Source organism: Notechis scutatus, chromosome Z, assembly GCF_049901735.1.
Source record: "Notechis scutatus isolate UNSWTSFEM ecotype Mainland chromosome Z, rNotScu1.2, whole genome shotgun sequence".
Taxonomy (NCBI): Eukaryota; Metazoa; Chordata; class Lepidosauria; order Squamata; family Elapidae; genus Notechis; species Notechis scutatus.
The window spans coordinates 121,461,601-121,488,335 of record NC_142025.1 but is presented as its reverse complement, the minus strand read 5'-3'; the positions used below and the strand labels follow the sequence as shown (position 1 = coordinate 121,488,335).

The 26,735-nt window shown below is 44.8% G+C and overlaps 1 protein-coding gene across 2 annotated transcripts; it reads right to left on the bottom strand.

The window, feature by feature from the left end:
• Positions 1-2,215: 2,215 nt before the first annotated feature.
• LOC113427185 (claudin-7-like) lies at positions 2,216-24,931 on the bottom strand. Of its 2 annotated transcripts, XM_087947606.1 has the most exons (5): positions 24,647-24,931; positions 7,187-7,351; positions 5,591-5,655; positions 4,351-4,435; positions 2,216-3,885 (listed from the first exon to the last, which is right to left on the bottom strand). In XM_087947606.1, the coding sequence occupies exons 1-4, from the start codon at positions 24,867-24,869 to the stop codon at positions 4,358-4,360; spliced, it is 531 nt and encodes a 176-aa protein (XP_087803732.1). In that variant the 5' UTR covers positions 24,870-24,931; the 3' UTR covers positions 2,216-3,885; positions 4,351-4,357. The 2 variants fall into 2 exon arrangements, with proteins under 2 accessions (XP_087803732.1, XP_087803731.1); XM_087947605.1 differs by lacking the exon at positions 5,591-5,655.
• Between the last annotated feature and the right edge of the window lie 1,804 nt (positions 24,932-26,735).

The window sequence follows — 26,735 nt, the reverse complement described above, 5'->3', positions numbered from 1 at the left end:
CTTCAATTATATTCATGCACATATCATTACCTATTTTATTTACCATTCTATATCTTCTATATAAGCTTCTCCACACATTTCACTCTTCTTAATTCTATTTTATTTAATCCATCTTAATTTGAGTCATTATATTTGTATCTTTTGTCCATTCTTTATTATCCCTCTATCTCATTCCTTATAATAAAAAAAAGAATTTCTCCTGAAATCACTAATCAGAGTATGATGCCTTTCTATCTTCCCCCTAAATTAATTAGATTAACATTTAAAATAACACCTAATACCCAATCTGATTCTGCTTGGTACATTCTATCTACTAATTTTTTTTTTAATAAAAGAAAAATAATAAATCCAAAATGATTAAATACATAGTTAAATAATAGATCTAAATATTGAATCTTATAACATTCCCATTGCCTTTTCCAAAAACAAATGCTACTATAATAATTTTATAATAACATCAATACCATAGTCATATTAAACTCTTTAATTAAAACTCAATATTCTAAACATTCCCTTTAATATTTTATTAAATTTTAAAATCAATCATTACTAAACATTTCAACATTTTAATCTCTTATTAACTCTTAAACCATTCTAATTTTCTATTTCTAATACAAATGCTACAATACCATCCTATGTACCTTGCAAAATCTTTTTAAAGAAATTGTACTTTACCCTTTGTCCCTAAAAGATTCCTCTTTTCCATCTGATTTCAAACTTTGTGGCTTTTCTCCACCTTTTCCCTTTCTTTCTTCCCCCACCAGACCTTCCTACCCCTCTTCTCCTAGCCTTTGCCTTGCTGGCTTCCCTTCTCTGTTGTGTTCCTTTTTCTTTTGTTTACTATCATTATATTGATTTTGCACCTTATTTTCTCTTTCTTGAATGTTTTTTAAATCTTAAGTCCTTAATTTTCCTTCCTTTCTTCCTTCCTTCTTTCTTAGTTAAATTTTGAAATTCATTAAAGATGGGTTCTTCTTCTTCTTCTTCTTCTTCTTCTTCTTCTTCTTCTTCTTCTTCTTCTTCCTTCTTTCTTCTTCTTCTTCTTCTTCTTCTTCTTCTTCTTCTTCTTCTTCTTCTTCTTCTTCTTTTTCTTTTCTTTTTCTTTTTTCTTCTTCTTCTTCTTCTTCTTCTTCTTCTTCTTCTGCCTCCATCTGTTGTAGTGTTTGTTGATAGTTAACAAGCGCCATTTCTAAAAAAAGGAAGGCTTCTTTCACACCATCTTTGCCGTCTGTTTTTGTTTGCTCATATTCTTTTCTCAGTTCCTCAGCAAAAAACCATTATAAATCTTTTTTTTTCTTTTTTTCCCCCCTCTTTCTTCTTGCACCAACCAAAATATTTCAAAAAAAAAAAAAAATAGAACAATCCCAAAGTCCTCAATCAATCCAAGCCAAGACAAAGTTCTCACTTTCTCTTCCTGGGGTAGTATCAATCAAAAAAAAAGAAAGTCCAAATCTGTATCTTAAAGCCTTATTGGAATTATATTTCAGTCTTCAAATCCTTAAGGCATCTCCTCCAACAAAATCTTAACATATGAATATATTTTTTGTCCTCTCCCTTCCCACTTATCACATAAAGCTAGTTTTTACCTGAAAAAGACAGGTTTCTCAATATCCACTTATTGATTCCATAGGGAAGGAGAGTAAACTTTCCTTTTAGCACCTCAAAATTGCCGCTTATTTTCTCTTGTGGAAAGAATCATTCAAAAAGCCATAATTTCCAGGAATTGTGTTAAATGTGTCTTAGAGTCCTGGGAACCAAGAAAAACTTTCTCTTTTCAAAGGCTTTCTCCTCTTCCTCCTGCGCATTCTTACCCAGCTGCCGGCTTCTTTGTGGCGGCCATTACGGACCGCCGCTGCACCGTCTTGGGAAAAGGGGGTTCTGCCGGCCGGGAGGGGGTCTGCAACACCCCAAACCCCTCTCCGGATCCCCTATCTTCAGCTACCCCTGCAGGGTAGCCTTAGCTCCGAACCCATCCGGATCGGAGCACCAAAAACGGCTAGCGCAGCAGGGATCGCGCAGTGTCGCGAATCCCTGCCACTCGCGAAGCCAACAAACCGGAAGTCCCGGTTTTTAGGGAGTTTTCAAAACAATTTCATTACGATCAAGTCTACAGCGAGGCGGGTTGTTTTTTTTTTTTTTTTTTGTCCAAAACAAGTCTTATTTATTATATACAAAACAAATACATCAATTGCAAGTCATACAAATCGTTTAAAAAAAAAAATACACAAAACGCACACAGCACCCGAAGGGATGAGTGTTTTAAATAAGGCTAGGTTTTACTTTGAGGATCCCTTCTTTCCTAATTCCAATTTGCATTCGCCCCTCCAAACTGCTCCCTTCCCCCCTCACAAAAAAAAAAAAAATCTATCCAAGCAAGCAAATGTAACTCAAGGTAATTTTTTCTTCTTCTCCAAAATATGATTTTGCAATCAAAGCCAGGAACATATTTGTTGGGAAGATTTAAAGGGCGGGGGTAAAAACGATCCGTATTTTTGAGGGATAGGCTCGAAATCAAAATGGCCCTTCGCTTAACCCAAGGTTTCCCCAGGGAATCAATGTACATATTCACACAACCCAAGCAATGTTTGAAGTCTCCAACCAGCCTTCCCAAGAGTTAGTTATAGGAGTTTTCGGCTGGGCTGCCCCATGGAGAAGGGGGTGGGATTTAGACCGGTTTGGACTGGTTTGGATGAACCGGTTGTTAAATTTGTATCTGATTCGCCAAACCAGTATTTGAACCAACCGGCTGGCCCCGCCCAGCCCCGCTGCTCCCAGCAGCCTTCACACGGCCCATTGTTGATGCAGGTAAGTGCACGGACGCTCGGGGAGGAACGGGCCTTTCAGAAGTCTGGAAACGGTCCCGTTTCTGGCTTCTGGTGAGCCTCCAGAAGCCAAGGGAGGCCATTTTCGCCTTCCCGGAAGCCCGAGGGAAGCCTCCGGACTGTGGGGAAGGCAAAAAATGGCCAAACCAGAAGTACCAGTAGGCCACGCCCACTGTGGCCACACCCACCCAGCAACCAGGCAGCGAACTGGTTGCTGGGATGTTTGAATCCCACCCCTGACCTGGGTATGGTTGGGAGAGTCAAATTTCCCTGCCCCCAAAGATGCCAGTCTTGTCAACATCTGCCAGTGTATGAATTCTAGGGGGTCAAAAGTAGCAGAGATCCCAAATGCCAAGGTTTTTTGGGGGAGGGGGGAACTGCCCCCAATGGTTGGGGGCTTTCTTTAGATCAACCCGACCTTCGTTTAGGGCCACCCAGAGGCTATCTTCTCCCGATGGATCAGTTTATTAAAAGGGTGAGGGGGTCCCACCCAGGAAACCTTTCTATGGCGCTATTCCTCAATCTCATTGCCTCCGAATGCCCTGGACTCCAAACCCCATAATCCCCTGGGTCCAATGGATTTAACGGGAGTCTTGCATCTCCAATCCTTCCTCGGGCAGCCCGAGAAAAAATGCACCAAGGGAATTAACTCCTCCCTTCAGGGCAGATCCCCAATGAAAACATTAAAATATCTCTACTTAAAATAGGATCCCCATTTCAAAAATAAAATATAATCAACTCATTCGATCGAAGGAATAATAAAACAGGTTAAAAAGGGGGGAGGACTCCACGAGAGGGGAATTTAAAAGTCTAAAAATACCCAAATGGGCAGCAAAATCCAGGCTGTTCCAGGCTCAGCGGCCCACGGGTCTTGGCAGTGGCCTGGGGCATCTAGACATATTCTCGGCTACTGGGGGGTTTGGAGATGGGCTTCCCCGCAGGATACTGGCGGTTCTTATATCCGGAGGAATCTCCCGGACACGAGCAAGACAGCATCCCGCCGCCAAGCAGCGACAAGGCGGCACCTGCCCAGCCAAGGAAGATGGCAGGGCCAAATTGCATCCTGCGGCAGAGAAAGAGACTGCAGTAAGATAATAAATGAGTGTGTGTGTGTGTGTGTGTTCGGAGAGGTCCTGCCACCCCCTGGGCCCCTCCCTACTTCCCTGTCTCTGCACAGAGAAAGAATTTGCTGGGCGCGTGAATTCTTGATGAAAAAAAGGACTTTTCCCCCCGGAACAGTTACTGGGCGGTCTCCGGACATCACCTTGCTCCGATGTTTTTCCCACATTCTTTTCCTTCCTCGGAAGCAGCGAAATGGGGGGAGCGAGGAAATGCTAGAAGTGGGGTGCAGAAGTAGGGGGGGGCCCCATCTCAAAAGGGACACACTCCAAACAGGAGAAAGAATTTGCTGGATGTGTGAATGCCACATTTTGAGGGGTGAGGCAAAGTCAGGACGCAGCCGCCCCTTTGCTCTGGAATGGGCAGCGGGATGTCTACCACCGCCACCCCGTTCCTCTGGACAACCTACCTTTTATTCAAGGGGGACAGGGGGTTGTAAAAATCTTGTATGATCTGGTGTGCACTCCAGGAACAAGCGACCAGAGAACACAAACCTATAAGCGAGTGGAGAATAAAAGGAAAGTCACAAAATGGTTTGATCTTGGTTTGATGGGTCTTTTTTTCTTCCTCCACAGAGGTGAGATAAACCTATCTAGCGAATACATTTGATATTTGGGGTGGTTTGCAAGGTCTACTTTGGGCTTGCAAAAAAAAAAAAAAGCCAAAATATGTTTGCCACCTGTACAGGAAGTCCTTGACTTGTGACCAAATTAAGCCCTGGATTTTCTGTTGCTAAGTCGGACCGAGTTTTTCGCCAAGTTTTGTCCCCTTTTGTGATCTTTTTTGGCCCATGGTCATTCAGTGAATCCTGGCAGTCGTTAAGACATTAATGTCATCTAAAAAAAAAATACTCCTTCGGTCTTTTTAGTTGCCAGCAAAAAGGGATTGGTGGGGCGGGGAAAACAGTGCATTCTTTAAATGCTGCAGATAATTGCTAAGCAGCCGAAGATGTTGGCGTGCAAGATTATTACTGGAGAGCATGATTGATGATTCTTGGGCTATGGATGTGTCCCATTGGAGAATATACATCCAGGGGGTGGGAGGAAGACCAGGGTCAAGGGTGAAATGATGTGTTTTAGTGTCGGCTGCAACCAGGAAACACCGACATGTCAACTCCTACTAAATCATTTTTTTTTTACTCCGAGAGATGCGGCTAGAGATTTGTGATTTGAATGGGGGTGCATGTTGGAGCCTTGACAATTAACACGGTTGTTCAGCAACTCCGGTTTCACCATTGACTTGGCTCGCTGGAAGGTCGCAAAACGGGGGATCACGACACCACGACCGTTGTAAATAGGAGTCGCTCACCAAGCGTCCATATCTTGATGTGATCCCATAAGAGTGGAAAAACAGTGCCGACGTAAGTTTGAACTGTCACTAAAATGAACGGCCGTAAGTCGAGCTAGATTTGACAGGTTTAAAAACTACATCCAAATGAATTGTGGTTGTGTTTATTCCTTGTCACTCTTATCAGGCTGGGCATAAAACCAGCATTTAAAAATAGGAAACACATCAGCGCAAATTCAGAAAATGGGTTAACACAGGAGTTGGCAACCTAATAGGGCTTAGAGCCACATGTGGCTCTGGAAGCTCTGTTGCGGCTCCCTGTCGCTCAAAATATGTCACAACCGTCATTGTGCGACACCCACCTGCACACAATTTATTGAGCTGTTCAACCTCCGGTAGGTTTTTGTAGATCCCGGTGTTTTCATTTCTGGGGGAAAACGGATCCAAATGTCTTTTTTGAGAGTTTAAGGTTGCTGACCCCCGGGTTAACAGAAGGAACCGGTTGTGGGAATGCAGCCAATAGGCGATCAACCGTGGTCTTGCAATGTGCAGCTAGAGCAGTGGCCACCAACCGGTGGGCTATGGCCCACTGGTGGCCCACGAGAAAATTTTAGTGGTCCGCAGAGAAATGTCCCCCCTCCCAAAGCAATTAATCCAGGCTGCACCGCCCACATAGCCTGCGGGAACACAAGGCTTGCGTCACTTGCATTGCGAACAACACGAGATAGTGAGGGGAGGGGGGAAAGGGGGGAGGGGGAACTTGTCCCATTCCCTCCACGCGCCTGGCCTGGCCACCGGGCTGCTTCTTTCTGCTTCTTTCTTCTTCTGCTTTTGGCTGCACGCAAGGAAAGCAGCCGAAGTCTTTCTTTCTCTCCCCCAAACTCTGCCAGAAATGAGTCTGTGGGACCCTGCAAGGCCTCCTGCTCCGAGAGGCTGCGCCGGCACGACAAGTCTCACCAAGACTCATTTCTGGTAGAGTTTGGGGGAGAGAAAGAAAGACTTCTGCAGCTTCTGCTGCTTTCCTTGCATGCAGCCAAAAGTTTCTCCTCTCTTTCTCTCTCTCCCCGCCCTGAGAACAGAGCTGGAGATCCCAAATAAAGAACGATCGATTGGTAGGAAAACAGGGTGGGGAATTTTCCACAGACTTTGGGGGATTTTCCCAGGGTCTCTTGTCCACAGGATTTAAAATTAGGAGTTTGTTAGGAATGTAAGTCACCTAACAGCTATCTGGGTTGGACAAGATATAAAACCAGGATAGACATTTTAATATTGTCTCTTTAAGAGAATCATAAAAGTGTAATTGGGTGTGGTTTCTCAAGCAGCCATAAGATGGAGCCAGAAACCTGGGTTGTTTAGTCTTAGTCTCAGAAGAGAGTGTGTCTCAGTGAGTCTCTATTTCCTTCTGTTGGAGAGAGTTGCCGTTCCTCCATTTCTCCTAATTGACTGCTATTCCTGGATTTGATGTAAGTCTGTTACTGAACTGTTTTTGACACTGGACTTTGTTATTGGATTATCCTTGGACTGAAAACTGACTGAATTAACCTGTGAATGACTTTGGACTGCCTATTTTGAACTTTACTTAAACCTTTCTGGAAGTAAAAACCTACACTTACTGTACAGCGTATCTGTGTGCTGTGTGTGTATTATTCAGACACTTCTCTCAAATACGTCTCCCTGTATGCGCTCATTCTCCTAACGGGGAATTACCTCAACAGAGTTGGTGGTCCCCGAGGTCCAAAAGGTGGGCGACCCCTGAGCTAGAGGATCTCAGGCAATGCTAAATAAAGCCAAGGCAAGGACGGGCTGCTTCCCTCAATGACGGAAGCAAAAGGTGGCTTGTCTTCTTCATGGGAGCCCCTTTCGGGGCGACCTGCCCAAGGGGAACACGGTGATCTCGCGCCAACAGGCGGGGCTCCCTGACCAGGTTGGGAAGAAGGGACAGAAAGGAGGACACTCACCCGCCACTAGGAATATGATGCCGCCCGTCATGGCGATGCGGGCCTTGGTGGCCTTGTTGTCATCTCCGCAGTGGGTACATTTCATGCCCATGGTGGCGATGCCAATGGCGATCACGCCCAGGACGATGGAGAGGACCATCAGCGCCCGGGTGGCTTGCAAGGCAGCTGCAGGGAGGAGAGGCAGAAACGGGAAGGTCAGAGGGGCTCAGCTGCAGCTGGATTTGGGGAGGGGTGTAGAAATGTAATGCGTGGTATGGTGGCCGAGAGGGGGGAGCCCTCGCCCCACAATCAGGAGGCTGCGAGTTCGATCCTAGGGAGAGGCAGATATTTCTTTCTCCGGGCACAATGAGAATAATATCTGCCGAACAAAACTCCGCACTGGTGACATTGGAAAGGCATCCGGCCAGTAAAACCCTCAGCTCCATTCAAATTTGGGGGTCCATTGTGGAATGGAAATGAGCGGTGCGGTGGCCTAGAGGTGGAGCTCTCGCCCCACAGTCAGGAGGCTGTGAGTTCAATCCTAGGTAGAGGCAGATATTTCTTTCTCTCTCTCTGGGCATGATGAGAATTATGTCTGCCGAACAAAACTCCGCACTGGTGACAGGAAAGGCATCTGGCCAGTAAACACTCTGCTAGCTCCACTCAGTTGCCCAGACTCCACCCTGCAAGGGATTATGGGGTAGTTTAAAAAAAGAAAAGAAATGTAGTAAGTCACAATAAGAACAATTAAGATGATTAAACACCTGGAGACTAAAACATATGAAGAATGGTTGCTGGGTTTGGGTTTGGCCAGTCTGGAGAAAAGGACTTCTGCAGGGGGGACATGATAGCAGGATTCCAGTATTGGAGGGGCTGCCCCAAAGAAGGGGGAGGGGGGGTCTCCAAAACACCAGAGGGCAAGAGAAGAAGCAATGGGTGGAAATTAACCAAGGAGAGAAGCAACCTGGAATTAAAGAGAAACTTCCTGACCATGAGAACAGATAACAGATAATCAGAGTTGGAAGGGACCTTGGAGGTCATCTAGTCCAACCCCCCTCCCAAGCAGGAGACCCTACACTATTTCTGACAGAGGGCAGTCCAGTCTCTTCTTGAAGGTCTCTAGTGATGAAGCTCCCACAACTTCTGAGGGCAACTTCTGTTCCATGGGTTGATGGTTCTCCCTGTCAGAAAGTTTCTCCTTATTTCCAGGTTGAATCTCTCCTTGATCAGTTTCCATCCATTATTCCTTGTCTGGCCTACAGGAGCTTTAGAAAATAGCTTGACCCCCTTCCTCCTCTCTGGGGCAGCCCCTCAACTATTGGAAGATGCTATCATGTCTCCCCTTCTCTTTTCTAGACTAGCCAGGCCCAGTTCCTGCAACTGTTCTTCATATGTTTCATCCTCCAGTCCCCTCAACATCCTGGTTGCTCTTCTCTGCACTTTTTCTAGTCTCTCAACATCTTTCTTATAATGTGGTGAACAAAACTGGATGCAGTACTCTAGGTGTGGCCTTACTAAGGCTTTATAGAGGGGTATTAGTACCTCACTTGATCTTGATTGTATCCCTCTGTTAATGCAGCTTAGGATTGCATTGGCTTTTTTTGGCTGCTGCTGCACACAGCTGGCTCCTCTTTAGCTGGTTGTCCACTAAGACTCCAAGATCCCTCTCCCAGTTCCTGCTATTGAGCCTGGTTTCTCCTATATGTCTATATGTGTCCTTTGGGTTTTTCTTGACTAAGTGTAGGACTTTCCTTTTCTCCATGTTGAATTTTGTTAGATACGGCCCAGGGTTCTAGTCTGTCAAGATCCCTCTGGATCTTAAGCCGATCTTCTTGGGTGTTGGCTATTCCTGCCAGCTTAGTATCTCCTGCAAATTTGGTCAGTTCCCCTTCTATTCCCTCCTCTAAGTCATTAATGAAGATATTGAAGAGTCCTGGGCCTAAGAGGGAACCTTGTGGCACCCCACTGCTTACTCCCCTCCATGCAGACTTAGACCCATTGAGTACGGTTTGCCAGCCGGTTGCGAGTCCATCTAGTGGTGGTGCTATCTGTCCCACTTTTTTCTAGCTTACTAAGAAGTAGGTTGTGGTCTACTTTGTCGAATGCCTTGCTGAAATCTAAATATATTATGTCCACAGTATTTTGCTGGTCTACTAATTTGGTCACTGTGTTGAAGAATGAAATGAGATTGGTTTGGCACGATCTGTTCTTAACAAACTCGCGCTGACTGCTAGAACTATTAACCTGTGGAACAGCTTGCCACCAGAGGCTTGTGGGTGGTTTTGAAGAAGAGATTGGACAGCCACCTGTCTGGGATGGGATAGGGTCTCCTGCTTGAGCAGGGGGTTACGCTAGAAGACCTCTGAGGTCCCCTCCAGCTTCATTCTGATTGATTGATTAGAAGGGTTGAGAATGAGGCAGCTGGGAGGGTTGGCTGCAGGAATGGGGGGGTTCACTGGCATTGCTTTCTGGATACCCCCAGCACCCCCCTTTTTGTAAGCTGGTCTGTTCTGACAGCCATGCCCTGCCCCCCCCAAGTCTGGCCACCCTGATGGGGAACTGCTGCACCTCAATATCCACCCAGCACCCCAAAATCCACCCTGGCACCCCAATTCTCATCCTGGCACCACCACATACACCCCAGTACCCCAATAGACACCCCAACATCCCAATACACAACCTGGCACCCCAATAAAGAACCTGGCACCCCAAAACCCACCCTGGCACCCAGTGCCCACTCCCGGCGTTTGATATACATCCCCGCACCCCAATGCACACTCCAGCACCTCAATACCCCTCCCTGGTACCCCCAATACTCCAGTATTCACTCCAGCACCTCAATACCCCTCCCTGGTACCCCCAATACTCCAGTATTCACTCCAGCACCTCAATACCCCTCCCTGGTATCCCCAATACTCCAGTATTCACTCCAGCACCTCAATACCCCTCCCCGGTACCCCCAATACTCCAGTATTCACTCCAGCACCTCAATACCCCTCCCGGTACCCCCAATACTCCAGTATTCACTCCAGCACCTCAATACCCTCCCTGGTACCCCCAATACTCCAGTATTCACTCCAGCACCTCAATACCCCTCCCTGGTACCCCCAATACTCCAGTATTCACTCCAGCACCTCAATACCCCTCCCTGGTACCCCCAATACTCCAGTATTCACTCCAGCACCTCAATACCCATCCCTGGCCCTCTAGCACCCACCCCAACATCCAATATCTAGTCCCAGGACCCCAATACACCCTCCATCACTCCAATAACAGCCTCCGGCCCGGCCTTCTGCATTAAATTAACCCCTCCTCTCCAAAATCAGGGCCCATGGCACCCCCACAGGGCATAGATCGGAGGGCATAGCTTTGGGGAAGTCAAGGAAGGCGGTGTGTTTGCCTGGGTGTGGCACACACTTCGCCAGCTCAGGCCTAAACAGGGAACTGTGCCATCCCATGGAAGGAAACAGGTGTGGGGGGTTGCTGAGGGGCCCCACCCACGGTGAGAGTTGGACAGTGAATAAAAAGAAGTTTTTTCTCTCCTCTTTGACAGGAAGGAAGGAAGGAAGGAAGGAAGGAAGGAAGGAAGGAAGGAAGGAAGGAAGGAAGGAAGGAAGGAAGGAAAGGAGTGAGTGATTGAGGAAGGAAGGAAGGAAGGAAGGGGAGGGCGGGAGGAAGGAGGGAAAGAAAGACGGAAGGAAAGAAAGCAGGGGGAAAGAGGGAGGGAGGGACAGAAGGAAGGAAAGAGAGGGAGGGAAGGAAGGAAAAGGGAAGGAAGAAAGAAAAGAAAGGAAAGGAAAAGGAAGGAAGGAGAGAGAGAGAAGAAGAGGGAGAAGAGGGAAGAAGGGAAGGGGAAGGGAGGGAGAGAGGGAGGAAGGAGGAAAGGAAAGAAGAAAGGAAAGAAAAAGAGGGACGGAAAGAGGGAGGGAAAGAAGAAGGGGAGAGAGAGGAAGAGGGAGGAAGGAGGAAAGAAGGAAGGAAAGCAAAGGAAAAGGAGCAAAGGAAGGGAAGAGAAAAAGAAAGAAAAAGAAAGAAGGAAGGAAGAAAATGAGGGAAGGAGGGTGGAAGAAACGAAAGAAGGAAGGAAAAAAGAGGAAGTACATAAGTGAGGAAAGTAGGAAGAAGGAAAAGGAAGCCGAGGAAGGAAGAAGGGAAAGAAGGAAAAGAGAGGAGGGAGGAAAGGAGGAGGGGAATAAAACCAAACGCCCTCAGGGCTGGGATTACAGCAGCTGGCCGACGTTCTCGGTTCGTCCGGCGTAATCGATCGGCCATCCTACCCGCCAGGGTTGGCGTTTTTTTTCCTTGCAGGGAGGAGAACGGAGGTGGCGAAGGAGGCCAATGAATCAAGATGGGGAAACAAAAGACAAGAACTTTGGCTAAGAAAAAAAAAAAAAGAAGGAAGGGAAAAGAGAGAAGGGGGGGCGGGACCTTTGCAAACCACGTGAGGGTGGGGCTGCCATGAGTCACACACACCCCCAAGAGCACCAGAAACTCGGGGCCACCCCAGGGCACCTCATCAGCGGAGGGTGCCAGCCACCCGCCTCGGCCCTCACATGGCCGCCTCCCTCCACTCCGAAGGGACACAAAATGGAGCCTCCTGGCTGGGGGTTCACCAACTCCCAAGTCTCTCTCTCTCTTTCTCTCTTTCTTTCTTCTCCTTCGATCTTTCTTTCTCTTTCTATCTTACTTCCGTCTTTCTTTCCCTTCCCTTCCTTCCTTCTTCCTCTTTTATCTTCCTCTTTTTCTTTTTCCTTCTATCCTTTTAATATTTCTTTCTTTTCCTTCTTTTTCTTCCTTCCTTCCTTCCCTTTTCTTTCTTTCCCCTCCATTCCTTTCTTCCTTCCTTCTCCTTCGATCTTTATCTTCGCTCCTTCCACCTTTTTCTTTTTCCTTCCATCTTTTTTATATTTCTTTCTTCTCTTTCTTTCTTTCCTTTCCCTTCCTTCCTTTCTTTTCCTTCCCCTTCTTTATTTTCTTTTCTTTTTTTTCTTTCTTTTTCTTCCTTTCTACTCTTTGATCTTTTATCTTCCTTCTTTCCATCTTTCTTTTCCTTCCCATCCTTCCTTCCATCTTTCTCTTTTTATCTTTCTCTTTTTCCTTCCTTTTCCTTTTTCAGGCTGTTTTTGAGCTGCTTTTCTGGGCCTTTTCCAGGATGTTTTTGGGCAGGTTTTTTGGGCCTTTTCCAGGCAGTTTTCAGGCCGTTTGGGGGCCATTTTCAGGCTGTTTTGGGGGGTGTTTTTTTTGGCTGTTTTCAGGCCATTTTGGGGGCTGTTTTCAGGCTGTTTTGGGGGGTGTTTTTTGGGGCCATTTTCAGGCTATTTTGGGGGCTGTTTTCAGGCTGTTTTGGGGGGCCTTTTTCAGGCTGTTTTCAGGCGATTTTTTGGACTGGGTTTTTTGGGTTGTTTTTTTTCCTGTAAACAGCCCCAAAATGACCCCAAAACAGCCCGAAAAACAGCCTGAAAAGGGCCCCCCAAATGCCCCCAAAACTGCCCTTAAGGGGTACAGTTACATTTCCAGCGTTTTTCAGACAAGTTCCTGGGCATTATTTTTTAAAGAAACTTTTAGGGGGCCATCGCCACGTAAAACCGGGCCAAACCCTTACAAACTGAGCCCCGCCAGGTTACACACGAGGAAGTAATAAAAACATCCTGCAAAAGAAGGCAAACGGTCAGGATTGACTCCCTTGCCCGAAGTAGCATTAAAGTAAACTACAGCCGAGTCAAAAGTAAACTTGTTTTTTTAAAAAAAAAAAAATCAGGTGAAGAGTACACCCAGCGCTCGGCGCACAACAGGGACCGTTTCGAAGTTATGACATCACTGGGGGAAAGGGGGGGCATTTTTTCCACACTTAGCGACCATTGTGGCTTCCTCGTGGTCCCAAATTTGGATGCTTAGCCACCAACTCGTATTTATGACGGTGACTCACTGAAAAAAACGTGCCGTGATTCTCCCTCAGCCACCGTGGCGGGGGGGCAAAAACCCGCTTCGTGTCTGGCTTAGCAACCAAAATTTGGGGCTCGGTTGGGCGGGTGGTGTTAAGTCAAGGACCCCCTGGAAAATCAAGAGTGTAAAATAAATTGAACATTTAAAAACGAATCAATTTGTAGCTTCAATGTATAAAGCCAGGCGGTGCAAGCGTGTTTATCCGCCTCTTTCCATGTTTGACTCAGAAAAGCCAAACTAAATAAAAGTTAATTCCAAAACAAAAGAAAGGCTTGTACTATTCTTTTAAGCACAAACTGATCCTTCCCCCCCAGACGGGAGTAAATTACGTTCCTTGCAAGTTCCTAGAGGTGTAAAAATCTGCATTTTTTTTTAAAAAAAACACAATTTAGTTGAAATGGGGGGGGGGGTTAGACTAGAGGACCTTCAAAGCCCCTTCCAACCCTTCGTCCCAATCATGGCCACAAATGCTTTTTATTTTTTTCCTGCCTCCTCGGCGCCATTTTAGGTCCTTTCCTGAGAAACCCAGATTCATCTTGAAATTCTCCACACACGCAACAATCTATGGTTTAAGTTGCACCCTTAGCCAGAAATAAGCCACGATGGACGGGTTAATCCACCCCTCATTTCCTTAAAAAAGATTAAAAGGTGTGGGGGAGCCTCCCCAGGCCGCAGCAGAGAGTCACTGGCCTGCCATGGAGCATAATGGAGTTTTTTTTTCTCTCTCTCTCTCTCTCCCACACACACACACACACACACACACACACAAAGACACACACAAACCAGATGGGGAAGATATCACCGCTTAGTTTTCACCTTTGCTCCCTCTTCAACGGAATCCAGGTAACAAAGTCTACATGGGATCAGTTTGTACACGACAACTATAAAGCCGCACCTTGTCTTAAGAACTCCATGGACAGCAAAAAAAATCCAGAGTATTTGTGTGTTTTTGTGTGTGGCGGCGGGGCTCCGAATCAGAAACACACACACACACAATCCCAGAAGGCAAAAAAAAATTTTTTATTTCTTTTGTCGAATGCATCAAAAACTATCCATGGGACACACGGAAACGTCAAGATTTCGAACCCACAGCTGCAAACGTGGGGTGCAAAAAAAAACAAATAGGGGTGGGGGAAGCAAAACGGGGCCCCCACCCACCCACACTCACACCTCAAGGTGTTGGGGGTGGGGAAACAGCCCCTTTGTGGGTTGTTGATGAATTGCAGGAGGAAGACGAAACAGCAACGGAGCAGAATCCTAGTATAAACGCCTTTTCATTAATTCATGAGTAGTTCGAAGGAAATCGAAGAGGAGTTTTCCCTCCCCTTTTAATTGCGTTCCTTGTCATCTCAGCCACATAGTAATTTGGGAAGGGGGGGTTGCAGTCCCTGGTTTGTAGCACCAAGGCCCCTCCTCCCCCCCAAAATGAGAGTCAAAGCAGCCTTTTCCTGCTGGTAAGTTTTATGATATTATAAACTATAATGACACTCAAATGGTTTTCCATGTCGTAAACTTCAATGTGTATCTAAGACTAAAGTCTTAGGTTGTGGGTGGGTGGGGGGTGAGGTCACCTGCATTGTCTTGTCTACCATCTTATCTCCTGCTTGGGCGAGGGGGTTGGACTGGAGGACCTCTGGGGTCCCTTCCAACTGTATTATTCTGTTCTGTTATTCCACATGTATCTGTCCCACCAAGGCCCCAAGAAAGTCCAGAATGGTGTAGGTTGGGGGCTGGACTAGAAGACCTCAAAGGACTTTTCCAACCCTATTATTCTATACAGGGATCTTCAAACTTGACAGCTTTAAGACTTGTGGACTTCAACTCCCAGAATTCCTCCTCTAGTCATGTTAACTCAGGAATTTTGGGAGTTGAAGTCCACAAGTCTTAAACTTGTCAAGTTTGAAGAGCCTTATTCTATGATATATTATCTATCTATCCATCCATCCATCTATCTATCTATAATCTATCAGCTCTATCTCTGTTTGTTCTATCTATCTATCTACCTACCTACCTATCTCTATCATATCCATACATCATATCTGTCCATCTATCTTCTGTCTTCTATCAGCTCTATCTATCCATCCATCCATCCATCCATCCATCCATCCATCCATCCATCCATCTATCTGCTTTATCATCTATCTCTATCATATCCATCCACTGTATCTATCCATCATATCTAACTATGCCAATCATCTATCATCTATATCATATCCATACATTTTATCTGTCCATCTTCTTCTATCAGTTCTATCTATCCTATTTTTATACGTATATGTATCTATATATCAATCATCTATCTAATCTATCATCTATCAAACTTCTATCAATCCTCTATCAAAATCATTTCTCTATCTTTTATCTTCCTATCTATCAATCTATCATCTATCTATATCATTTCTCTATCTTCTAACTTCCTATCATCTATCAATCTATCATCTATCTATCCATACAATCAATCAATCACTCAATCAACCACCCATCTATTTATCTATTCTATTTTCTATCTATTTCCTAATCACCTATCTATTTTTAACCACATCCTGCAGACACCGCTGGAAAATCCTCTATGTAGCAATTCCTAGCAATAATCCAGCTGAAACCCCCCCACCGGGCCTTGTGGGGTAGGGGGGAAAAGGTGACCCTTCCAAGGGGCAGCCTTTTCACCCCTCCCCTTCCCAAAACCAGGGGGACCTTCCACACCTGCCCCCAAAACCCCCCCCAAGTGCTTTCAAAACCACCTGTGCTGTTTCTTCCTCGCAGAGAGAATGTCTCACCATCCGGCTCGGCCCCACCCTTTTCCTCGTCCCCACAGAGGCCCTTGGTGGCAGGATGACATCACCCCTCCCCTGGGGCAGGTGTGCCAGCAACTGCACTCGGGCGCAAGGTCACACACACACACAAAACCAAAGCAACGGTTACCTGAACAAAGAAGAGCCCGTGGCCGTTTCGACGAAACCAACTGAAAACGTTTCTATTGCTACCCTTTCTGCTCCTTGTGTGTGTGTGTTTGTGTGTGTAAAGGTGGAAGGAGGAAAGTGCAAGGAACCAGGATTGGAGGAGGGGGTCCCTCCTTACTGTCTTTTCAGCTGGCCCCAATTCTCAACTTTCTTCTCACACGCCCGCCCATCCAAAGCCAACGTTTGTTTCATCCACGTTTTCAGCTCCAAAAAAACCTGATTTGTGTGTTTCCCTTTTGTTTTGTTTACAAAACAAAACACACACACACACACACACACCAGGACTCACCCATTTTTCTGACGCACCCCTTTCCCCTAACTTTGGTCAATTTGGGGCCACCGTTAATGCACCTGCGCCTCTCTCTCTCTCTCTCTCTCTCTGCCCACTTCCCAACCTCCCGTCAGGCACAAGGGAGTCCCAAGTTTTCCACCTGTGGATCACACCTGTGAAAGGAGTGCAGGGTTCCTCTGTGCCCCCACCCCACAACAAACCCACCCCACCCCTTCCCCATCTTCCCACTGCCCCCTCCCTTGCCCAATTCTTGCCCTGGCTAGCTGACCCCCGCGGTCGAATTATGCCAGAAGGTAAACTCGGTTTGTTTTCCCAAGTAATGAAACCCTGATAAGGTATCAGGTGTACACTTTTGGTTTTATATAAACAGAGATGAGAAAGCGCAGAAATGATCTAGTTGAGGGCATTTAACCGAACTGGCAATGGGCATCCTGGCACCTTCAACACGATATGCCCAGGGAATCGTGGCTCAACGCTTCCCAACATCACACCTATGAAAACATTGCTCCATTTCTGGGAAACGTTCAAACCCCAGTTTCCTCATTTCTGGGCCTGACTTTTGTCTCAACGATTTCCTGAGGTCTCCCAGCTTGCAAAAGTTTATTAAGAGGTTTTGCAACCTCTTTTGAAAGCAAACAAGGTAGAAAGCCAGCAAAGAGGGCAGGAAAAAAAGTGTGCGCTGCCTTTTGAAGTTTTGCTCTGTTTTCTGTTGTTTTTTTTAAAATTTCTGCAATTATTGTGTTTTTTTTAAATTATTTTCATTTGATTTTTTTAAAATATCATTTGGCTATTTTGATTTCATTTTATTTTGATTCCATTTGACTTATTTTTATCTCATTTGGCTGTTTTTATTTTATCATTTTATTTCATTTGACTATTTTGATTTCATTTGGTTATTTTTATTTCATTTGGCTATTTTTATCTTTTTTACTTCATTTGATTTCATTTTGATTTCATTTGACTGTTTTTATTTTACCATTTTATTTCATTTGACTCGATTTCATTTGACTATTTTTATTTATTTTTATTTCATTTCACTATTTTTATTTTATTTTGATTTCATTGGACTCCTTTGATTTCATTTTATTCTTGTTATTTCATCTGACTCTTTTGATTTTCTCATTTTGATTTCATTTAACTCTTATTTTATTGGACTCTTTATTTTCAGGAGCCAATCTGGATTAGTCACAGGGACCAAATTTTGTTTGTTTGCTTTTTAATTTTATTTTTGTTTTGATTTGAACACTTTTTATTTTACTTGACTATTTTTCTTTCCTTTCTTTCATTTCACAGGATTAGTTTTATTCATTCTATGGTTCGCACGCCCAGTCAGCCAGATAGACTGGATTTTTGGCATTTTTGTCTATCTATCAAGTCCTTTCCAAGAACTTGGGATAGGCAGTTGTGGATATTAGATGGGATTATCTATTTTATTTATTTCCTTTTCATTTTATTATTTGAAAGTTCTATTATGTTTTTTTTCATGTTTTTATTTTTACTTCTATTTTACTTTTTATTTTGTTTGATGTTTATTGGTTCTTTTTATTTCATATTACTATTTTCATTTCAATGTTATTATGTCTATTTTATTTTATTCTTTTCTTCTCTATTTGATCGTTTCTATTTTATTTTCTATTTGATCGTCTCTATTTTATTTTCTACTTGATCGTTTCTATTTTATTTTCTAATTGATCGTTTTTATTTTAGCAGACCAACAAAGCTACAGCACAGTGCCAGCCTGAGCAGGGGCAAAAAAAAAGAAAATCAGATTTTGGAGTTGGCACCCAATTCTCTCCCACTGCATTCTATTCTCCAGTTAAAAATAACAATGTTCAAATAAAATTCTAAATTCTTTGGCAAAGAAACCTCCCACATAAAAGGATCTGGACTAAACTCTGCTGGGCAGAATTTCCCTTAGCCATCATATCTAACTATGCCAATCTTCATCTATATCATATCCATACATTTTATCTGTCCATCTTTCTATCAGATCTATCCTATTTTTATACGTATATGTATCTATATATCAATCATCTATCTAATCTATCATCTATCAAACTTCTATCAATCCTCTATCAAAATCATTTCTCTATCTTTTATCTTCCTATCCTCAATCTATCATCTATCTATATCATTTCTCTATCTTCTAACTTCCTATCATCTATCAATCTATCATCTATCTATCCCAATCAATCAATCACTCAATCAACCACCCATCTATTTATCTATTCTATTTTCTATCTATTTCCTAATCACCTATCTATTTTTAACCACATCCTGCAGACACCGCTGAAAATTTATTGTAGCAATTCCTAGCAATAATCCAGCTGAAACCCCCCACCGGGCCTTGTGGGGTAGGGGGAGAAAAAGGGTGACCCTTCCAAGGGGCAGCCTTTTTCACCCCCTCCCCTTCCCAAAACCAGGGGGACCTTCCACACCTGCCCCCAAAACCCCCAAGTGCTTTCAAAACCACCTGTGCTGTTTCTTCCTCGCAGAGAGAATGTCTCACCATCCGGCTCGGCCCCACCCTTTTCCTCGCCCCACAGGGGCCCTTGGTGGCAGGATGACATCACCCTCCCCTGGGGCAGGTGTGCCAGCAACTGCACTCGGGCGCAAGGTCACACACACACACAAAACCAAAGCAACGGTTACCTGAACAAAGAAGAGCCCGTGGCCGTTTCGACGAAACCAACTGAAAACGTTTCTATTGCTACCCTTTCTGCTCCTTGTGTGTGTGTGTTTGTGTGTGTAAAGGTGGAAGGAGGAAAGTGCAAGGAACCAGGATTGGAGGAGGGGGTCCCTCCTTACTGTCTTTTCCAGCTGGCCCCAATTCTCAACTTTCTTCTCCACACGCCCGCCCATCCAAGCCAACGTTTGTTTCATCCACGTTTTCAGCTCCAAAAACCTGATTTGTGTGTTTCCCTTTTGTTTTGTTTACAAAACAAAACACACACACACACACACCACCAGGACTCACCCATTTTCTGACGCACCCCTTTCCCTAACTTTGTGTCAATTTGGGGCCACCGTTAATGCACCTGCGCCTCTCTCTCTCTCTCTCTCTCTCTGCCCACTTCCCAACCTCCCGTCAGGCACAAGGGAGTCCCAAGTTTTCCACCTGTGGATCACACCTGTGAAAGGAGTGCAGGGTTCCTCTGTGCCCCCACCCCACAACAAACCCACCCCACCCCTTCCCCATCTTCCCACTGCCCCTCCCTTGCCCAATTCTTGCCCTGGCTAGCTGACCCCCGCGGTCGAATTATGCCAGAAGGTAAACTCGGTTTGTTTTCCCAAGTAATGAAACCTGATAAGGTATCAGGTGTACACTTTTGGTTTTATATAAACAGAGATGAGAAAGCGCAGAAATGATCTAGTTGAGGGCATTTAACCGAACTGGCAATGGGCATCCTGGCACCTTCAACACGATATGCCCAGGGAATGTGGCTCAACGCTTCCCAACATCACACCTATGAAAACATTGCTCCATTTCTGGGAAACGTTCAAACCCCAGTTTCCTCATTTCTGGGCCTGACTTTTGTCTCAACGATTTCCTGAGGTCTCCCAGCTTGCAAAAGTTTATTAAGAGGTTTTGCAACCTCTTTTGAAAGCAAACAAGGTAGAAAGCCAGCAAAGAGGGCAGGAAAAAGTGTGCGCTGCCTTTTTGAAGTTTTGCTCTGTTTTCTGTTGTTTTTTTTAAAATTTCTGCAATTATTGTGTTTTTTTAAATTATTTTCATTTGATTTTTTAAAAATATCATTTGGCTATTTTGATTTCATTTTATTTTGATTCCATTTGACTTATTTTTATCTCATTTGGCTGTTTTTATTTTATCATTTTATTTCATTTGACTATTTTGATTTCATTTGGTTATTTTTATTTCATTTGGCTATTTTTATCTTTTTTACTTCATTTGATTTCATTTTGATTTCATTTGACTGTTTTTATTTTACCATTTTATTTCATTTGACTCGATTTCATTTGACTATTTTTATTTATTTTTTATTTCATTTCACTATTTTTATTTTATTTTGATTTCATTGGACTCCTTTGATTTCATTTTATTCTTGTTATTTCATCTGACTCTTTTGATTTTCTCATTTTGATTTCATTTAACTCTTATTTTATTGGACTCTTTATTTTCAGGAGCCAATCTGGATTGGTCACAGGGACCAGAATTTTGTTTGTTTGCTTTTTAATTTTATTTTTGTTTTGATTTGAACACTTTTTATTTTACTTGACTATTTTTTCTTTCCTTTCTTTCATTTCACAGGATTAGTTTTATTCATTCTATGGTTCGCCGCCCAGTCAGCCAGATAGACTGGATTTTTGGCATTTTTGTCTATCTATCAAGTCCTTTCCAAGAACTTGGGATAGGCAGTTGTGGATATTAGATGGGATTATCTATTTTATTTATTTCCTTTTCATTTTATTATTTGAAAGTTCTATTATGTTTTTTTTTCATGTTTTTATTTTTACTTCTATTTTACTTTTTATTTTGTTTGATGTTTATTGGTTCTTTTTATTTCATATTACTATTTTCATTTCAATGTTATTATGTCTATTTTATTTTATTCTTTTTCTTCTCTATTTGATCGTTTCTATTTTATTTTCTATTTGATCGTCTCTATTTTATTTTCTACTTGATCGTTTCTATTTTATTTTCTAATTGATCGTTTTTATTTTAGCAGACCAACAAAGCTACAGCACAGTGCCAGCCTGAGCAGGGGCAAAAAAAAGAAAGAAAATCAGATTTTGGAGTTGGCACCCAATTCTCTCCCACTGCATTCTATTCTCCAGTTAAAAATAACAATGTTCAAATAAAATTCTAAATTCTTTGGCAAAGAAACCTCCCACATAAAAGGATCTGGACTAAACTCTGCTGGGCAGAATTTCCCTTAGCACCTTTTTAATGATGCCATCTTGAGAAAAACCAAGCTTGTAAGGGAGGCTCCCTGCACACAGGGCCATTTAGGGCTGGGAATGGCTGTGGATGATGGTTTATTTTTCACTCAGAAGAAAATCTCCCACACCTCCAATTTTGGGAGTGGTGACCCCCAAGGAGATATTTACCCAGACTTCATGGGAGGGGGGGGGATTTTTGGACTGCAATAATTATTTTACCAATTTTAATACCTCCCGGGACCACTCAATAGCGAGAGGGGAAGGGTATCAATGTAATAAACGCATCCATAAATAACATTCAACCTGGTTGGACTAGCTGATTCAGAATTTCAGCTGCTTCATTCATTTAACGAAGTTTTTTCCCCTAATTTTGGCAACTTTTAAAGATATCTTTGAAATACCTGTTTGTGTGTGTTTTTGGTAGTATCTATGTGAAAACCTGGCCAATTCCTGGAATAAATTATTATTATTATTAACAAAAAACTACAGTGTACACAGCAAATGAGATAATTATACTAGGTTTCGTATCATAAGTCACTAGTCGAACACTTCCCAAGCGTTTAGGACTGCATGATGTATCGGCGGATTATGCAATTATTATTATACTATAATTGTTAGTGAGATTCACAGCCTTTGGGGCTGGTTGATAGCTCAACAGCTCGAGTCCTAACCAAGAACCTAAGTACTGTTCAGGTAGCCTTGGAGGATATATTATTATTATTATTATTATTATTATTATTATTATTATTATTATTATTATTATTATTATTAATTATTATTATTATTATTATTATTATTATTATTATTATTATTATTATATTATCCTAACCAAGGACCTAGGAACTGCTCAGGTAGCGTTGGAGGATATATTATTACTATTACTATTTATTATTATAATGCAATTTAATTAGTTAATTAATTTAATTATTAATTACTGCTAGCGGTTCTCAAACTTGGGGAACTTAAACCTGGGCAGATTTCAACTCCCTGGGCTGGGGAATTCTGGGAAGTTTTGAAGTCCGTTGGTCTTAAAATTTGCCCCTGGTTGAAAAAAAAACACAACTTTTTTTTGAAAAAAGTGGTTTTTTCCCCCACCCCCCCTGAGTTCTAATTTGCTGTCTTGAACTCAAGCTTTCATTTGGCAACCTGGATTTTTCAGCACCCTGACCTGTGATCTCCCCCTCCCACCCAGCCAGGTGTGTAATATCAAAGGTCCCTGTTTGGGAAAATCAAAAAGCCCAACCCCATAACCTTCTTTTTTTGTGTGTGTGTTGTTTCCTCAAGAGAGCAAGCAACCCCTCCCCCCCTCCCCCTCCCCTTTTCTGCCCCACCTCCTTCAAAGACCGATGGGGTGGGGGAGGGGAAGAAAGTCATCCTGAGTCTTTTGTCGCCTTTACCTTTAAAGGTGTGGCTGGCTCGCTCTGGAGGAGGGGGGAGGGGAGAGGAGGAAGGGGAGGGGAGAAGAAGGCCCAAGCAACTGACCCAACCAGCCCTGGCAGTTTTTGAGAAAGGAGGAAAAGAAAAAAGAAAAAAAGAGAGAGAGACAGAAAGAGAGAGGAAAAACTCAGTGGAAAAAGTGGAAGGCTTTCTTTTTCTTTCTCTCTCTTTTTCTTTCTTTCTCTTTTCTCTGTCTTTCTCTCTTTATTTTTCTTTCTCTCTCTCTTTCTTTCTTTCTCTGTCTTTCTCTGTCCTTCTCTCTCTTTTTCTTTCTTTCTCCTTTCTCTGTCTTTCTCTCTTTATTTTTCTTTCTCTTTCTCTCTTTCTTTCTTTCTTTCTTAACAAGAAAATTAATGAACGCAGACAAACCGTAACAGGTGCTTGGAAGAATCCCAAAGCCAGGGAAATGCCTTTTTGGGGTGGGTGGGGTGGGAGCGCTGTGGGGTGAGGGGGGCGCGTTGTTTGCCACGGTGAAATTGCTTTAAAGAAGGAGTTAAGTTTTTAACAGCACCTTTGGAATTCCTCCCATCGCCCAAGCCCTGGAAATGCGGCAAATCTCCATTTAAGCCTCCGGTATTTAAAGAGCCAGCCGGGGAGATAAAGGGATTCTTGTTGAAAATGGGGAGGGGGCGGGAAGAAAGGTAGAAAAAAAGGGGAGGAGGGAAGGCCAAGAGGGGAGGGAGACCCCCCTCCCTTCCCGGGGGCGCGCTTGTCCAAGCAGGTTCCACGACCTACGCACGGGAGAGAAATATAAATATCCTCGCGGGGAATATTTGGGTGGGAGGTCGGAGTTCGCTTCAAGTTTGCGTGTCTCCCACCCACCCAAAAATTGGGACTGGCTTAGAAACGAACAAGTCTCCCCCTCCCCCCTCCTCACGCCTCCACTCGAGGGGACGGGGGCCATTTTGAAGAGGAGGGTGGAGAAACCGAGCCAAAAGTGCTCCGGGGCATGCACAGAGCGCTTCTCTTGCTCCTCCCCCCCACGACCCGCGAGAAAGAAACCCCCGTTTCCTCTCCCCGGGCGCCCCTCCAGCCACCGCGATCTCGGCTGGACCCCGCCCGATCTGAAAATTCCCCTCTTCCCCGCGTGTTTTTCTTCCCACGGTTTAAAAAAAGGGGGTCCCTTCTTTTTCTCTTTTTCTCTGTCTGTCTGTCTTTTTCCCCTCTTTCTCTCTCCTTCTTTCACTCTTTTTCTTTCTTTCTCTTCCTCTTTCCCTCCCTCCCCTTTCTCTCTCTCTCTCTCTCTCTCTCTGCCTCTCTGTCCCTTTCTCTCTTCCTTCTCTTTTTCTTTTTTCTCTTTCTATCCCTCTTTTTTCTTTTTCTTTCTGTCCCTTTCTCTCTTTCTTTCTCTCTCTCTCCCTCTTTCCTCTTTCTTTCTCTCTTTCTCTCTCTTCTTTTTCTTCCTTTCTCTCCCTTTCCCTTTCTCTCCCCTTTCTCTTTTTCTTTCTCTTCCCCTCTCTTTCTGTCCCTTTCTCTCTCTTTTCTCTCTTTTTCTTTCTCTCCTTTTATTTTTCTTTCTTTTTCTCTTTCTGTTACTTTCTCTCTTCCTCTTTCCCTCTCTCTTTTCTCTCTCCCTTTCTCTCCCTCTTTTTCTCTTTTTCTTTCCCTCTCTTTTTCTTTCTTCCCCTCTTTCTTTCTTTCTCTTTTCTTTCTTTCTTTCCCTCTTTCCTTCCTTCCCTCCCTCCCTCCTTCCGATCGGGCCCCGCGGGGAGAGGCGGCGGCGCCCGACCGCGGAGGTTTTTCCAGCGTCCCACGCGTGGGCAGCGGCGGCCAAAGGCGCGCGAACCAGCCCCGGCGGGGTTGAATCCGCGAACGGCGGGGTCGAAAGGGCGAAGGCGCGGCCCGGCCCGGTCCAACAGGTGTGCGCCTCTTCCTCCTTCTCTCTCTCTCTCTCTCTCCCTCTCCCCGGAGCCCGCCCCCCCCAGCCCCCCCACCCAGACCACTCACCGCCCAGGGCCAGTATGGAGTCGTAGACCTTGCACTGAAGCTGCCCGGTGCTCTGCCACACGCACTCCATCCAGAGGCCCAGGTAGTAGGACTGCGCGGTGATGATGCTGCCGTCGGCGAAGGACGAGACCCGCCACTGGGGCAGGATGGTAGCCGTCAGGTTGGCGATCAGGCCCAGCAGGGACAGCACGAAGCCCAGCAGCTGCAACCCCGAGTTGGCCATGGCGGGAAAGGAGGAAAGAGAGCCGGAGGGGAGAGCGAGCGAGAGCGCCTCTGCCTTTACCTGCGTCCCAGGTGAGCGCACCTGAATTTATGCCCTGGGCAGCGGGGGAGGGCGGCTGACATCAGGGCCGGAGGGGGAGGATCCAGAGCTACAGCCACCTCCCCGGAGCCTGGAGGCTTCCTGGAAGGGCCGTCCCCCCACCTGCTTTTCTTCCTCTCTGGCTCTTTCTCCTTCCTTCCTTCCTTCCTTCCTTTGGTTTCTTTTCTGCCTTCCCTCTTTTCCTCTTCTCCCTTTGGCCTTCCTTCTCTCTTCCCTTGTCTCTGTTGTCTTCTTTCCCTTCCTCTCTTTCCTTCCTTCCTTTTCTTTCTCCATTTTTCCTTCTTTTCTATCTTTTTCCCTCCTTCCTTTCTCCCCTTCTTTCCCTTCCTCCCCTCCCTTCTCTGCTTTCTTCCCTCCTTTCTCTTTTCTTCCCTTCCTTCCCTCCCTTCCATCTTCCCTTCTCTTCCCTCCCTACATTCCTCCTTCCCCTTCCTTCCTTCCTTCCTTCCTTCCTTCCTTCCTTCCTTCCTTCCTTCCTTCCTTCTTCTATCTTTTTCCCTTCTTCCTTTCTCCCCTTCTTTCCCTTCCTCCCCTCCCCTTCTCTGCTTTCTTCCCTCCTTTCTCTTTTCTTCCTTCCTTCCTCCCTTCCATCTTCCCTTCTCTTCCCTCCCTACATTCCTCCTTCCCCTTCCTTCCTTCCTTCTTTTCTATTTTTCCCTCCTTCCTTTCTCCCCTTCTCCGCCTTCTTTCCCTTCCTCCCCTCCCCTTCTCTGCTTTCTTCCCTCCTTTCTCTTTTCTTCCCTTCTCTTCCCTCCCTACATTCCTCCTTCCCCTTCCTTCCTTCTTTTCTATTTTTCCCTCCTTCCTTTCTCCCCTTCTCCGCCTTCTTTCCCTTCCTCCCCTCCCCTTCTCTGCTTTCTTCCCTCCTTTCTCTTTTCTTCCCTTCTCTTCCCTCCCTACATTCCTCCTTCCCCTTCCTTCCTTCCTTCCTTCCTTCCTTCTTTTCTATCTTTTTCCCTCCTTCCTTTCTCCCCTTCTCCGCCTTCTTTCCCTTCCTCCCCTCCCCTTCTCTGCTTTCTTCCCTCCTTTCTCTTTTCTTCCCTTCCTTCCTTCCCTCCCTTCCATCTTCCCTTCTTTTCCCTCCCTACATTCCTCCTTCCCCTTCCTTCCTTCCTTCCTTCCTTCCTTCCTTCCTTCCTTCCTTCCTTCCTTCCTTCCTTCCTTCCTTCCTTCCTTCCTTCCTTCTTCCTCCCTCACAGACTCAGTTACAACAGCAATAGGAACACATCCTTATCAGACCTGAATAACAATTTAAAGAGATGCTCGTAGTAGAAGTTACTAAGAGTCAAAAGCAACTTGATGGCAGGTAATCAATCAATTATCACCTGGATCGTGTCAACCAGCATGACCAACGCAAAAGGCCCTGAACTGTGAACCAACCTTCACATGGCTAACCTCTCTCTGCTTAGCCCAAATGAGCCAAGGGATTCACACAACACACCCCTTTTCTTACCGCTTAAACCAATCACACCGGCTGGATTCTCACAAGACGCAGGTCAGCCATCCCCCCCTCCCAAATCCAGGTGCTTGCCAGATAATTTCAACTTCAACTCTCAGAGTCCCCTAGCCAGCAGATTGGAGAAGGGAGGCCCGATATTAAAATGCGGTTGGCTGATCTACAATACAAAAGCTTTTCTTGTCCCTGTGCAACCGCTTAAACCCCAAATTAACCCACCACATTTCAGCTTAGGCCTTGCAGGTTTGGGGCTGCAACCATGGCAAGCTCCACACGAGGGCAGCAAAGAGACCGTGAAAAAAAAAACATTG